The sequence below is a fragment of the Cavia porcellus genome, unplaced genomic scaffold (genome assembly GCF_034190915.1).
Source record: "Cavia porcellus strain 051 isolate PalLab524CR breed Dunkin Hartley unplaced genomic scaffold, mCavPor4.1 scaffold_16, whole genome shotgun sequence".
NCBI lineage: Eukaryota > Metazoa > Chordata > Mammalia > Rodentia > Caviidae > Cavia > Cavia porcellus.
The window spans coordinates 46,265,310-46,280,391 of record NW_026947499.1 but is presented as its reverse complement, the minus strand read 5'-3'; the positions used below and the strand labels follow the sequence as shown (position 1 = coordinate 46,280,391).

Below are 15,082 nucleotides of genomic sequence, written 5' to 3'. Positions count from 1 at the left end.
TGAAGGGATGAACATAAGCAATATGAATGTCATATGCCATACTTTTAACAATTATATAAGCTTCCATTCCATTTGCCCTTTAAGAGTTGACAGAAGTTTTGTACAACTGTTATTACATCACATTTCCTCATCCTAAAAGAAGAAAAAAATGTTTTTGTGCATAGTAGCTTTTAAATTTTTTTGAGGAAAAAATCTAAAACAGATCCAGGCGCACCTGCAATCCCAGCACTCAGAAGGTTGATGCAAGATACCTTAAGTTCAGGCAACACAAGAAGACCACATCTCAAAACAGGAAAAAGGAAATTTAAAATGTGATTCAGACAGAGCAACTCAAGAAGCATTTGTGCATCACTGTAACAATTTTGAAAGTAATTCTCCAAACTTTAACCCCTATAACCACAAGAATGACCTCCTCCTAGAGAGGGCTGGAAGTACCCATGAAAAAGACTTGTCTTTCCATTTTTAGCACATTGTTTTTTTCACATCTACCTCTCCTAAGTATCTGTACAGAATCAGTACAAAAACATGCCCACACTCCAAAAACATATATATATGTGAAAGCAAGTGAAAATACCCTGATTCTAATGCTAAGACAGCAAATAAATTTGTTTTGTTTTGTGTTGTTTTCATTTTGTTTGTTTTTTGAGACAAGGTCTCACTGTTGTAGTTGTAGTTTGGGCTGGTCTTGAACTCACTACGGAGGCCAAACTGGCCTCAAACTCATGGTGATCCTCCTGCCTCAGCCTCACGAGAGCTGAGATTACAGGCATGCGCCACCACATCCAGCAACAAGCAGACTTTTACATGGACTACAAGTGGAAGAAACTGCGAACTGCTGATCAAAGAACACAAAAGTTTCACACAGAAAAAAATAACTAGCCAGATCTATTACACCTGCAAAGCAGGAGGACTACAGTCAGTATAGATATATTGTAAACTGGGCACAGTGGCACAAGCCTTCAAAATTCTCACTGTAGAATTAAGGTGATGGATATAAAAATTAGCTAGATTTGCTCCTTCCTTATTATATACACTGTATAAATATAGCAAAACATTACATTGTATCCCACAGACATGTACAATATGACATCAATTAGAAAGACTAACTTAAAGCAGCAATGCTGGCACCGGTCTATAATTTCCAGCACTTTGGGAGGCTGACCAGGAGGATCTCAAACTGAAGCCCAGTCTAAGTAACTTACTAAGACCCAATGTCCAAAACAAAAGATAGCAGTTTTAGTTCAATGATAGCCCTGGGTTAAATCCTATCCCCTGAGAATGGGAAGGCAGATGGGGACAAGAACAATGGTACAATTTTTACATCCTCAACAAGATCACAATAAAAATGAAGGGAATAGTACAATTATAGTAACTGTATAAAATAAACTTTAAATAAAAGGCATCTTTTACAAAACTGGTCTTAAAGTCTGAATTTACTCCACACACACATAACACACCCATTATTATAACCATAAGTTAACAGTATTCTCAAAAATGGGACAATATCACATATTGAAATGTTACTGATAGTTCAAACAATGACATAATTATTTTTAATTGAATCCTAACTCAAAGCTTTCAAAAACAATACAATCTAGGTTGAAGAGTTAGCTCAGTGGTATAAGCACCTGACTGGTAAGCACAAGGGTCATGAGTTCTATCCCTGGGACAAAAAAAAAAAAAAAAAACCACAAAACAAAACAATACAATCTGATTCCTTTAAAAGGTTGATTCCTTTAAACCTGACTAATGGATAAACTGCCTCTGGTTTCAAAAGCTGATGCTGGGGAACATCTTTGACGTATTTTCGTTTTCCTTCACATTTCTTCAAAGATTAAAGACAAGCAACAAATGCAATCACTCTTTTTTAAGGAAAAAGCTTCAGATGTTTTCTTCTCAGTTAAATACGTATTAAATCTATGTGGAACTGGTAATCATACTTGGATGATTCCACTCATCTAATTAGAAGTCAAGATCCCACACGTATCATGTATAGTATGATTAGCAACATTAACCTCTAAAGAAATAATTTCTAACAAGAATTCAATATCCTTCTATGCAAGAGTATTCAGATAAATACAAAAGAATCATTTACAATGCTTAGAAATCTGTTCATTCTAGAAAATTGGGGTTTTATTCTACCAATCAGCAATGTGCTACTGTCAAGAAGTTTCTCACAGACATTCTAATGGAGCATTAGAAAACTCAACCCAGAAATAAACTTTTCAGAGATTAGACTGTTTAAATAATTTTAATACAGATACAGTAAAAATGGGCTAAGAAATCAATGAATGAAAAAAGTTTACATATGTTAACAAGGTGTTTTTTTATTTTATTTTGAAGAGAATAAAACCAAATGAGACAAAATAAAATAGAATCAGTCAAAACAAAGGATGGACATAGTACATGACTTAAAAACAAAATACATGGTGATCAACAATGGTTATCATGCCTCTTGTTATCTTCAAAAGAATTGCTCATATCAGGCATAATAAAATTGAACAAAACAATACAGAACAAAACCAATAAAAATGAACCTTGGAGACATTATAGGACTTCAAAAGAAAATAGTCAAACCAAAATGGGTATCATAGTGAATCTTGTTGTCTTCAAAGTAGTTGCTCATACCCTCAGACTTGATATTATCAAACCAAACAAATTCAAATAAAATCAGTCAAAACAAGACAGTGAAAGCAATACAGGGCTTCAAATCAAGTTAATAGAAAATAAAAAATGGTTACCATAGAATATCCTGCTATCTTTGGAACAGCTGTCTATGTCATCAAATCTAGTACAACTAGACAAACTGGAACAGAGTAAAACCAAACTAAACAGAGTGATGAAAACAGTATGAGTTTCAAATCATCATACAAAATTAACAATGGCCACAGCTTTCCCTTTTTAGACAATTCCTCCCCTTTCACTTTCACAGGGTACACTGTACATTTTATATCCCATTAACTCCTTTAGTTTTTAAATTAGGGAGGCAAGCCATTATTCACCTAAGTGATTCTGAATCATTTTTCTCCTTAGCGTGATCTCAAATTGTATCCATTTACCTACAAGAGCCTCAAGGTTTTCTTTCTTTATAGCTGAGTAGTTCACCACGTATAAAGGTATCTAACCAATCTGCAGCTGAAGGGCAAGCTACCCCCACTTTTTTCTGGTTCCCTGTCACATAGAGCATTGTTTTATCACCTTTGAATTTCAGTATATAAACCCTCTTTCAGGTTAATCATATTCCTTACATACAGCATATTCATGGACCTTATCTCCTGATCCACTTTGCTTGTGTTTCTTTTTATTGGACCTTATCTCCTGATCCACTTTGCTTGTGTTTCTTTTTATTGGTGTATCGAAGCCATCCATATTAGTGATTAGGGCCAACCTTCTCTGTGTCATCTCTGCCATGCTATTTTTCTGCCGTTGGTTGTCTACTTTTCCCCCTTCATTCCACTGTCTGCCTCGTTCAGTGAGCCCCCTCTGCCACTGTTCCGAAAGCCATGGTCTTTTTTTTTTTTTCTCTCTCTAGAATGTCCTTCAGTATTTTTTGTAGGGTTGGTTTGGTGGTCATGAACCCCTCCCCCCAGTTCCTCTTTGTCATGGAAGTATCTTGTTAATTCTAAGAGATAGTTTTGCAGGGTACATCAATCTGGATTGAAGGTTATTTTCTTTCAGGACTTAGAATATTTCACTCCAAGCTCTTCTTGATTTGATGGTTTGTGTTGAGAAGTCTGTTGTGATTCTGATGGGTTTTCCTTTATAGGTGATCTGTTTCTTTTCTCTGACAGCTTTTAATATTCTGTTCTTGTGTTTAATTTCTGGAATCTTTATTATTAGATGTCTGGGTTATAGTTTATTATAAATTTTGGTTATAGTAGGCTGGAGTTCTATATGCCTCACTTATCTATCATTTCCTTTTCCTATGATTGGGAAGTTTTCTTTAATTATTTGTGAAAATAGCCTTTGTATTTCATTTGTGTTTCTCTCTGCTTCGTCACTCACTGCTTTTATTCTTAAATTATAGATCCTCTTGTCATCTTCTGGGCTTTGTATTGTTACTTCCTGGTTTCTTGTTATTTTTAAGAGATCTTTCCTTTCGCAATCGTAAGCTGCAAACTATCTTCAAGGTTTGATAGTCTATCTTTAGATTCTTTCAAGCAGTTTTGCCAGCTTTCAATGGAGTTTTTAATTTCCTGGTAATCTCTTTGAATCTATTTCATGTATTCTACATTTTTTTTATATTCTTCATTGACTATGCTCCTCTATTCTTCCATCTGTGTCTTCTTTAGAGATGCTTAGCAATTCTTTTATTGTTTCTTATATCTTCTTTTATCTGTAACAGTATTTCCATTCTAAGTTCTTTTATAGCTTCATGATGTTGTTTCTTTATCTCTGTTGCTATTACTTAAGAAAACTGCAGGTATGTGACTCCCAGTCTCTTCCATATTTACATCTAGACCAGTACTGCTTGGTTTGGAGGCCAGAGACTGCATTTTGCTTCCTCCTTTTGTCATGTTCCTAGTTTCTTCCAGACAAGTGGCTAAGTGGGGTCCCCGGCATTTCCTATATTGGTTATAGTTACTCTGAAGCCTGCTGGCTAGGGATTTCTGCTGTTTGCTGCTTTTCCCAATGACTACTGGAGTATAAATAGGGGCAGGGCAGGCTAACGCCTCCCTCCCAAGCTGGTTAACCACAGGGAGTCTTCACCACATTAGTGTGTACCCAGTGGGCAGGGTTGGTTAGAGATAACTTTAGGTAAACCTTGGTCTTGGGTACTGGACCACACAAAGGGGTGAGACTCAGTCCAAGCAATTTTCACCAGTCTGCTCTGAGCTAGGAGTGGCTGAATGAAGCCAGCTGCAGTTCTGGTTCTGAGTTTATCCTGCCCAACTCCAAAATGGCACCCAATCACCCACACTCACCACCAGCCAGTGCAGTTCTCTGGTCCACCACTCCCCTCTACCACCATGTCTCCTGGCTGAGGCCTTCGGCCTGCCAATCACCAGCTTCATTGTGACTGTGCATCTCCAGATTCCAATGCCACTTCTCACATAGTAGGACCGGCTCCGGGGAAAGTGCCACCAGCCTCCATCTTCTGTTTAAAAGTTTTTCTTTTCTTTTCTTTTTTATTCTCTCTGTGTGCTTCAATTCTCACTTTACTAGTTTCTTCCTGGTTTGGGAGGACTCACTTCCTTCCTTCTTGTCCTCTCCAGAATGCTATATTCCAGCATCTGGGCTGCTTCTCTCAGAGAGGCTGTTTACTCTGCTGCTTACTGTTCCACCATCTTCCCAGACTTGAGAACAAGGTGTTTTTCAAGATGCATAAAACTGGATGAATCCCAAATTACCATATTCCTTCATCTGTAAAATATCTAGTCACCTTAGTCCATTAGAACAATGCCTCTTGAAGAGGTGGGTATGGTGGTGCATGCCTGTAATAAAAGCACTTCGGAGGCTGAGGGCAAAAGCATCACTGCAAGTTGGAGACCAACCTGGGCTACAAAGTGAGCTCAAGGCCAGCCCCAACTGCGTAGCATGACCCTATCTCAAAAAGGCAAAAAAAGAAAGAAAAAGAAAAAAGAAGAACAATGTCTCTTTGACCTTGCTCAATCAGCTACATTTAAGTTGCTGCCCATTACAAGAGGTCAACCAGCCACTACAAGAGGAACAGTTCCCCTCAAAATGCTGTACCCTACTGCGCAGCTCAATAACCATGTTGTACACACTAGAGTTAACCATAAATAAGAAACAAAACTGATTCTATCAACCTACGATCAAGATACGCAGTGCATTAAACTAAACATGTAGTCTTTTTCTTGCCTTTATTCCTTGAACAATTACTTACACAGCATTTAGATTGAACTTAGTATCACAGGTAATCTCACAGGAAGATATGCATAGTTTATACACAAATACCCTACACCATTATATATTTGGGACTTGAGCACCTGGGGACATAAGTATCTTAGTCTTACTTTTCTCTCACTGAGACAAAATACCCCACACCCAAAATTTAGGAAGAAAGGGTTTATTTAACTCACAGTTTGTGGAGGTTTCAGTCCTCCACAAATCAGCCAGCTCCAAGGCAGACTAGCATGGCAGATGGGCAACAACTCAAGGTGGTAGAAGAAAGCAGGAACAAAATGGGGAAAAAGCAAACCTCGTTTCCTCCCTTATATTGCAAGCAGGTTCTACCCCTACTCCCAGAGCAGGTGTAGCACTGACACCATTTTAGTGCCCTCCTCTGGCATAGAATGAAGATGTTACAAAGTGAGCCCCCCTCCCCCCAGTTAAAGGGCTGAACTTCTCAAGTTGACACAATGTATCAACCATTACAATATCCAAATAGGAGTCCTGGAATCCATTCCATCACAGATACTAAGGAACACCTACATTGTTTATTTACTGGAAAGGCACTCAAATATAGACTACTGATGAGCAAGTAGAATAAAGGGAAGATACAGAAGTAAACTGTAAAGATCCACACAAGTGAAGGTTATGTTTTATTGTAGAATACACATGAAAATTTTCAGAAGAAAACCTAGGATTAAGGTTCTGTAGAAGGCTGCTTCTCTAGCTAAAAAGGCTAACTTTTAGGTCACAGGACAGCAGCCAAGTCAAGCACTTCAATTAGGGCAATGTTCTATAGCAGCTACAGCCACCACTGCACAGCAAGAACAGCACATGCAAAGACCTATGGCAGGTATGAGCCTAGGGAGTGCATCTGTGCAATTAAGACACCAAAGCAGGAGAGAAAAATAACTCAGTCTCAACTCTTAGGAACCTAACTAGCTAAAGGGAAAAAAATGGATAAAGTGATAAGCAAATGTTCACTTTCATTGGAGATTCGTTGCAAAATCGGAAAGGAGAGAGATCACAGAAGGCAGAACAGGAGAGTAGGGCTCAAAAGATGTACAAATTTAGATGTGGGACAGTATGAAAAGCAGAGTAAAGCCACAGTTGGTATCTCAAAGGTGAAGAGAGGTTCATGAACCTGTCTGTTTCTGGACTCCAATGCCTGAAAATGGTAATGGTGGTCCTACCACCTGAAACTGTTTTTCAATGGGATCTTCAACTATCCCACATAAGGTAGCAATGGTTTTAGCAAGACAGAAATAGAAATATATTGAAGATGAGAATGTTATAAATGCTTATTAACTCTATACTGATAAATTATAAGACAACATTCAAAGGCCTCCTTTTTACAAGATTTCAAAGCAAGATCTACGCATATACTACTGGCTGTAAGTAATGGGCAGCTTCCAACTCAAGTCAACTGTGTATCAGTCACTTAATTGAAGTCAGAGTTACAGGAAGTGAATATATTTGTTGATATTCACTAAAGTGAATTAAGACCTTCACATTTGTAAATGTTATCTCAAATTTCAAAATGGAGTTCAAAAAAGATGTCCACTTAGGTATACAATGCATAATATGGAACAGACTAATTTGAAACCAATATTAGGACTGGGATTTAGCTCGGTGGCTTAAGTGCCTGCCTGGCAAGTGTAAGGTTGCAAGTTCAATCCCCAGTTCCAAAAAGGGGGGGAAAAAAAAAAAAACTCTGCACAAACAAACTGTAATATAGGTCAAACTCTATATTTAAAAAATATATATAAATTAGACTTTTATAAAGGAATTAAACCACAATTACTTCTGTAATCTGCTCTTAGACCTCTGTTCAACAAGAGGTATATCTTATTTTGCAGTTCCCAAAATAAAACAGGCTGTGGGAAAACTATGCTAGCCAAAGACAGGTGACCAAAATAATAGTAACAATAATACAAAAGGACATGAAACAAACAGCTACATGAATCCATAATGAAGTCCAATGAAGGTTGGGGAAAGAAGAGTTTGAACTTCAAAGTGAGACCTTGTCCAAAAAGAAAAAAAGAAAAAAACAAATGGAAGGTAACCAAATGCTTATTATATGTCAGGCAGTGAAGGCAAGAAACATTAAAGAGTTGCAGAAATTTATCCAGAAGTGGTAGCACACATTCTGCTTAGGGAAGAGGACTGCAGCCTGGGCTACAAAGTGAGTTGAAGGTCAGCCTGAACACAGAGAAAACCTGTCTTACAAAAAAGAAAAAAAAAACTGTGAGAATTCAATGTTCCCAAAAGATGCCATGGGCCACACTCCATTTTACAAACTATGATATTTCATGTAAGTATACTAAGGTAAACTGAAGTGTGAGCAGATGAAAAATAGCATGGATCATCGTGGATCATCTTAATAAATAAAGGACTTCTGTTTGTGGAAATTCCCACATACTGGGCTAAATACTTCTGTCTGAAAACAGAATATGATACTCAGGTCTTTAGCAATCTCTTGTTTAGACTGTCAAGTTATCTACTGTTAAGAAGTTTACACACACACACACACCTTCAAGAAGTAACTAGATTTGTCTTCCTAAATTATGTCACTTTCCTACTGGCAAAATTTCAATGATTTCCTAAAGCCACTCCAAAACAAAATATAAAACAAAAAAACCTCCTATAATTCAAGGCCTACAATATGGTTCCAACTCAGTCTTCAGCTTCACCTCTTACTTGTATTACTCCTCCTATATACCTTTACCCTTTAACCAAACTTAGAATTTTTTTCCTTACTTCCTTCTCCTTGGAGCTTCCTCCCAAATTTATTGTCAAAATTATATAACTAGTTTTACTACTCATACCTTCCTAGTCAACAATGTGACTTTCCATACTCTTGAATCTTCAGGTTTCAAACTCTATTAGTAATATAATAAAATCAATATATTAAGAATTATTAACACAGTATTTATACTTTGCCATTTTAAAAGCCCTTCCTTACTTCTCATACTAATCTATAAGTCCTTGAAGACAGTGATTTTATGAGTCACAAGTGAAGCATCAGTACTGATTAGAACAATTCCACTGAAAAAGAATATTTCATAGAGCTGGGCATGGTGGCTCATGCCTGTATCCCAGCACTTGGGAGGCTGAGGCAGGAGGATCATTGGGAGTTTACCAATCTAGGCTACCAAGTGAGCTCAAGGCTAACCTGAACTGCACAGCAAGACCTTGTCTCAAAAAGACCAAAAAAATAAAAAATAAAAAAAATTTCATAATCTCCTATTTTAAAAAAAGTTACAATCTCTATTTTGAAGAGAACTAAAATAGAATAGGGGAAGGCTGAATTTAAAGACAATAATTTTCACATGTTTTGTGAGAAATACTTAGTTTTATAATGAAACTACAAGCATTACACTCCAAAATTAAACAATCATACACATAGGCTGAAAAGCCTCCTCAGCATTATTAGAAAACTGGGGTACAGAACTGGTAGAATTAGTATCCACAAGGGGATGGTGGCATATGCCCATAGTCCCAGCTACCAGGGAAGAAAAAGCAGGAAGATCACTTGAGCCCAGGAATTACAGACTAGCCTGAGCAACAGTGAGACTGTCACACACACACACTCTCATTAAATTCTATTGAAGTACCATTTATATCTACAAAATATGCAACTCCTTTTAAGTTTACCCTTTACGTAATTCACAAAACTATGTACCTCTAGATGGTAGAAAACACAAACTCATAATAAGGCTAAATAGATGACTGATTTCACAGATTTCAAAACTCCAGTTTCTAATATCAGACATAATAGTATCTGGCTGTTCTGACTTCACTACATTTCTATCTTTTGGGCATATGAAGAATAAAGATACAGTATTTATACTATTGAGAAGTTTGATCTGCTACCAAAAATGGAAGTTTTTTTTAACTTCCAGTTTCACCCACTTAGAAGTCTACCCTGGAGATGTAGCTCAGTGGTAGAGCATTTGGCATATGTGAGGCCCTGGGTTTGATCACCAATACAGAAATTTTAAGAAGTCTAGAAATAGCTAGATAACAGTGGTAGGAACCTGTAATCCCAGGCTGAGGCAAAAAATCACAAGTTTGAGGCTGGTGTTGGATACACAGTAAAACCCTATCTCAAAAAACCAGTTTAGGAGCCAAGAACATAGCAATATAGCTCAGAGGCACAGCGACTGCCTGGCAAGTACAGGTCCTCAGTTTGAAACACACACACACACACACACACACAAAACAAAATAAAAGAAGAAAAAGGAACTATTTCCTCCACCTTTCTAAAAAAGTTTAGAAAGGTAAGCTTGGGTACAAGACAACCAACGTTATCTATAAATTCTAAAATTTTCAGGTGTAGAAATAAAACATACTTGCTTTCTGATGATCTAAATGTTTTATTTTCTTTCATGGATTAACCTGTACCATTCAATATGTTTGAATATCAAAATGTGTAACAGTTACTATACATTTAACTTTTTTCCCAATCCTAGGAACTGAACCCAGGACCTGTACACCGAGCTACAACCTCAGCCCTTATTATTTTTGAGAGGGTCTCACTAAATTGCTAAACTGCCAAATCTAGGCAACTTTCAATTTTCCTGCCTCAACCTCTCAGAGCCTAGGGAATACAGGAATGTGCCACCACACCCAGCCATGTGTAACTTTAAAACACATCATTCTGGCTAGAAGTGACAGCACATGCCTGTAATCCTAGCATTGAGGAGGCTGAAGCAGGAAAATGGTAATACTAGCTGGGCTATGAGGCCAGCCTAGACTATATAGCAAGATCCTGTCTCAAAAAAAAAAAAAAAAAAGAAAGAAAGAAAGAAATCATTCTGATTTTTATCTTGCCTGGTACAACCAAATGATTTTCTCAAAAAGGTGGGGAAATGGCAGTGAAAGATCTTTTAGAGAACAAATATATTAACTTCACAGATCAGGTATCCCTTTGTAATAAAAAGCTACACAACTGTTTCTCAAGTGGCATCCATAGGGTTCCAAAATCTCAATTTTAGTTGTGAGGGATCCACAGATTAAGTAATAAAACTGATCTATTATCACTCATTTGCCTAACCATACTAAATGTGGAGATTATAGCTAATAAAAAGGACAATTATAAACCAGTGCTATTATAAATATTCTTAAAAATATGTTTCTAGTGAAAGTGGGCTTGATCTGTTGCCATGACATTATTTAGCCACCTGGAACACTTCCTGTATGTGAAGAAAAGTATTCTGTGTGGCCACCATGGACTCAACTGTCAGTTTCCTGATTAACTGGCAAATATTAAAAGAAACCACTAAAAACTGCTTTTTAAAAATTTCATTTTCAGCCGGGCATGGTGGCTTATGCCTATATCCCAGCACTGGGGAGGCCGAGGTGGGAGGATCATTGCGAGTTCGAGACCAGCCTGGGCTACAAAGTGAGCTTGAGGCCAGCCTCAAGACCACATCTCAAAAAAAAAAAAAAAAAAAAAAAAAAAAAAATTCCATTTTCTCAAAAATGCAAATCAAAGAAGAAATGATATAGAAAAAGAAGTTTTTAAAAAATCAAAATGATTCAGATGGAATTTTTATATTCTGTTTGCATTTGAAAATGCTTGGGAAAAAAAAAACCCACTTAAGTAGAAAGATCAATCTCCATTCTGTCAGTTAAATGGAATTTGACACTTTCTGAAGAGAAGGGACAGAATAACTTCAAATTTTATGTATGAAAACGTACGACTTAACAGCAAATATTCGAGGTTTTTTTAATTTGGGTATGTAGATCAATCAATTTAATCTCCCTGGCAAATAAATCGAGTTATGGGGTATGTCCATACTTTATTCTCACTACAACTGGAGAAAATCAAATATGCCCAACTTTCTAAACTATTATTTCAGGTAACCAAGGGGTTCTCACAGTATCAACTACCTAGGTTTTGAGTTCTGAGACTTTATTGCAGAGCATAAGCAAAACCCCTATTCCCACCCCACTCCTCACACACACTCACACAGCCAAGAAAACACTTGAGAGAAATAACATGGGCAGTATTTATTAATAAGCTCTGCACATATTCCTTAACTATAAGCCTTTCTGCTTCATATCTTTCAGTCCTGAGATCAAGTGCTCCAGCACATGGCTGCAATTCTGTTACTGCATTTATTTAAAACTACAAGCCTTTCTTTCCTCTCTCCAAAAGTTCTAGGACTACCTGGTAAGGGGCTGTAGTCCTCTAATGAATTGCAGTACTAAATTCTCTTACAAGTCAAAATAGTGAAAAGTAATAGAAAAATCCATCGTTAAAGCACTCTCAAATTCAATTTGATTTCCTGCCTACTGCATTAGATGCCTAAGACTAAATTTCACACATTTCAAAAAAGTGAAAACAACTGAAGCATAGGGATTACAGATAATACTAGTCAATTTATTTAAAGCACTTAAAACCACTTGTATAGGACAAGTCAAAACTATGTTTTTCACCTAGGTGAGGTGGTAGACACCTACAGTCTCAATACTCTTGGAGATTAAGGGAGGAGGATCACAAGTTCTAGATGAGCATGGGAATTTTGTGAGATTTGTCTCCAAAAAATAAGTTAATTAATTAATTAAGAAGGGCTACTGGGGGAAGTGGCCCTCCGTATCAAAACACAACAAAACAAAAACGTTCACCAATTTTTTAACTTTAACAGCTCAAATCTAGAGTCAGACTTTTGGGGGGGAGGGGGGCTGTCTCGATGTGTAGTTTAGGCTGGCATTGAATTCATGGCGATTCTCCTGCCTCAGCCTCCCAAGTGCTAGGATTAATTACAGGTGTTCACCACCATACCCGACCCAGTAACTAACTTTTAAAATCACCTAGTTGTATACAAAAATTCTCAGAATGAGAAACAGAATGACACATGTACCACTCAGTATTATTAAAGATTAGACTTTCCATCAAGTCTTAGAATGTTAAAGTCTTAACATTTTATTAAACTCTGCACTTTTAAACACTGCTGAAATTAGAATAGGAAGCAGACATCCCAACAATGTATGCTTACATTTATTTGACTAGTTTCTAGAACTAAAATCCCCTTACTAGGTAGTCCTAAAACTTTCTGAAAAAGGAAAGAAAACTTTTAATCAAATGTACATGTATGTACGCATATTTAAGGATTTCTAGACAGTGTACTATTCTAAATAGTACCTGAATATTACCAAGCATTTACTCATTAAGATTAAATCAACTGTAAACTAGGCACCACCGCTGCATGATTAATCACAAAGACAAGAAAATCAAATTTATTATTTTTAAAGTTAATATTCCAAAAACAAAATTAAAAAGTTAATACTCCAAAAACATTCAAATCCATACAGGTTCCAGAGAGAGGTCTAAGATCAAATACTCTGCACCAGAGGAAAATTTTCCTGCGTGCTCAACAAACTCACACTCAAGTATTCAGGTATGAATCGCTGTTCACTAGAGTGACTGACTTACCACTGTACTTTAGAAGAAAACTCAGGACCAGAATGAGTCGAACCCATTTAACAGTGACACAATTTCATCGCGAACCACACTAGTGCCACGCCTGAAGTCAGAGTAAGGGACTTTGTAAAAAATATTAACACGTGCGAGTCACAGGAACGGAACCCAGATAAGGAGGTCCCTCACGTGGGAACTGGAAAGGTGAGAGGGACGAAAGAATTCAATGGGTAATAGGAAGCATCCAGGCTGCTGAGGACACCTCAACTCAAATCTAAACTTCAAGAGGGGTCGACAGTGGTCCTGGAATGCCCTCGCCAGCAGACCTCCTCCTCCACCTTCCCAGACCCAATCTCTAAAGCAGAACCCCCGCCGGGAACCGAAAAGCGGGGAAGGGAGGCATCAGGCCTCGCCTCCTTGCGGCCTTCCTTCCCCAGCCGGGGCGGGAGGAGACCCAGGCAGCCGCGCCCGACTCCCGGGAGGTGGAAGGCCTAGGCCGCGCCTCCTGGCCCCGCGGCCCTAGGCCTCGACCGGCCCAGGCGGGGCCGGGGAGGTCGAGGCGGCGAACCGGGCGCCGGTCACCCACCTGGGTTGCCAGTCATTCCAGCTCCGCGGGTACTTGGTGCCGCCGCCGCCGCCGCTGCTCAGCCGAGACCCCGGGGCTCTGCGGCTCATTACCTTCCCCGACACGACATGGCCAAGCGCCGCCGCCCGAAGAAGCGCGAGTCGCCTCCCAAACCGGCTGCCGCCGACACTCCGCTCGGGTCTGGGGCTGAGGAGGAAGCCGAGGAGGAGGAGAAGGAGGAGGCGGAGGGCGGGGGAGGCGGACGGCCGTTCCGGGTTCCGCCTGAGCCCGCAGCGCAGGACAAGGAGGCGGGAGCGACTCGGCGAGGAGGAGGCAGAGGAGGGGACCTATCTTCCAGGGCCGTGCGTGGCCCGCAACGCCGGGGCCCAGCAGGACGCGGACGGTGAGGAGGCGGTGGCGGTATCTCCTCACGCTCTCTCGGCCACGGCTTCCCCGCCTCCCGGCTCCGCCCGCCGCGCCGCCGCTGCCGCACGGCATGCTGGGAACGAGGGGCGGTGCCGGAGCCCGCCGAGCCTGGGGAGAGGGGCGTGGTCTGTGAGGCGTGTCCGGATCTGGTGGGCGTGGCGTCGCAAGGCGTGGCCGCCGTCACAGCCCCGGGCCTCGCCTTCACGCCCTGCCTACTGCGCTGCAGTCTGGGCACCGCCGCGGAGGATCATGGGAGAGGGGATTCCACCTAGCCTGTAGGTATACACCCTCTGAAACGCTCCCTGGAAAGCATCTGAACCACAGAAAGCGGAGCAGTCGGGTGTCCACGAAGCCCAGTCAAAGACCTGCTGTGAGGGGCGCGGGTGTCCCTGCACCCTCACCCACCTGCATGCCCTTCTGGTTCACAAGCGCCTACCTGCTCACGTTCTTGAGGACAAAAAGTGAAGGGTATGCATGCATACCCACCTTCCCAGCTCGCCCTTAAAAATGTGTTCATTGACTCCGGAATCCTTTGCACAGTGTAAAAAGCCACGAACATCAAACTGTTTCATGCAATTTAAAATGTATATTAAGGCCTGGTTTGTAGCAAAGTGGTTAGAGCATTTGCCTAACGTGTGCAATTTCCTCCTGGGTTTCATCCTCAGGAAACAAAAACAAATTAAAAAAATGTGCTTTGAAATCCTCTCACCCGAACAGTTGCCCACTTTTCCTAACCTAAAAAGTCTAAAGGGGGGCAAATTGAGTACTGTTTACACACACAAACACACATACGTCCCCAAAATAATTTA

The 15,082-nt window shown here is 39.7% G+C and overlaps 1 protein-coding gene across 5 annotated transcripts in view; it reads right to left on the bottom strand.

Moving 5' to 3' along the window:
- Smg1 (SMG1 nonsense mediated mRNA decay associated PI3K related kinase) overlaps window positions 1-14,044 on the bottom strand; it is a 99,004-nt gene extending 84,960 nt beyond the window's left edge. For 4 of the 5 annotated variants that reach the window (XM_063226614.1, XM_063226616.1, XM_063226617.1 and 1 more), the window contains exon 1: window positions 13,869-14,006. In XM_063226614.1, the coding sequence (XP_063082684.1) occupies window positions 13,869-13,957 (89 nt within the window). In that variant the 5' untranslated portion in view covers window positions 13,958-14,006. Of the gene's footprint in view, window positions 1-13,868 lie in introns of all 5 variants that reach the window. The other variant, XM_063226618.1, reaches the window with a different exon arrangement.
- Window positions 14,045-15,082: the final 1,038 nt, after the last annotated feature.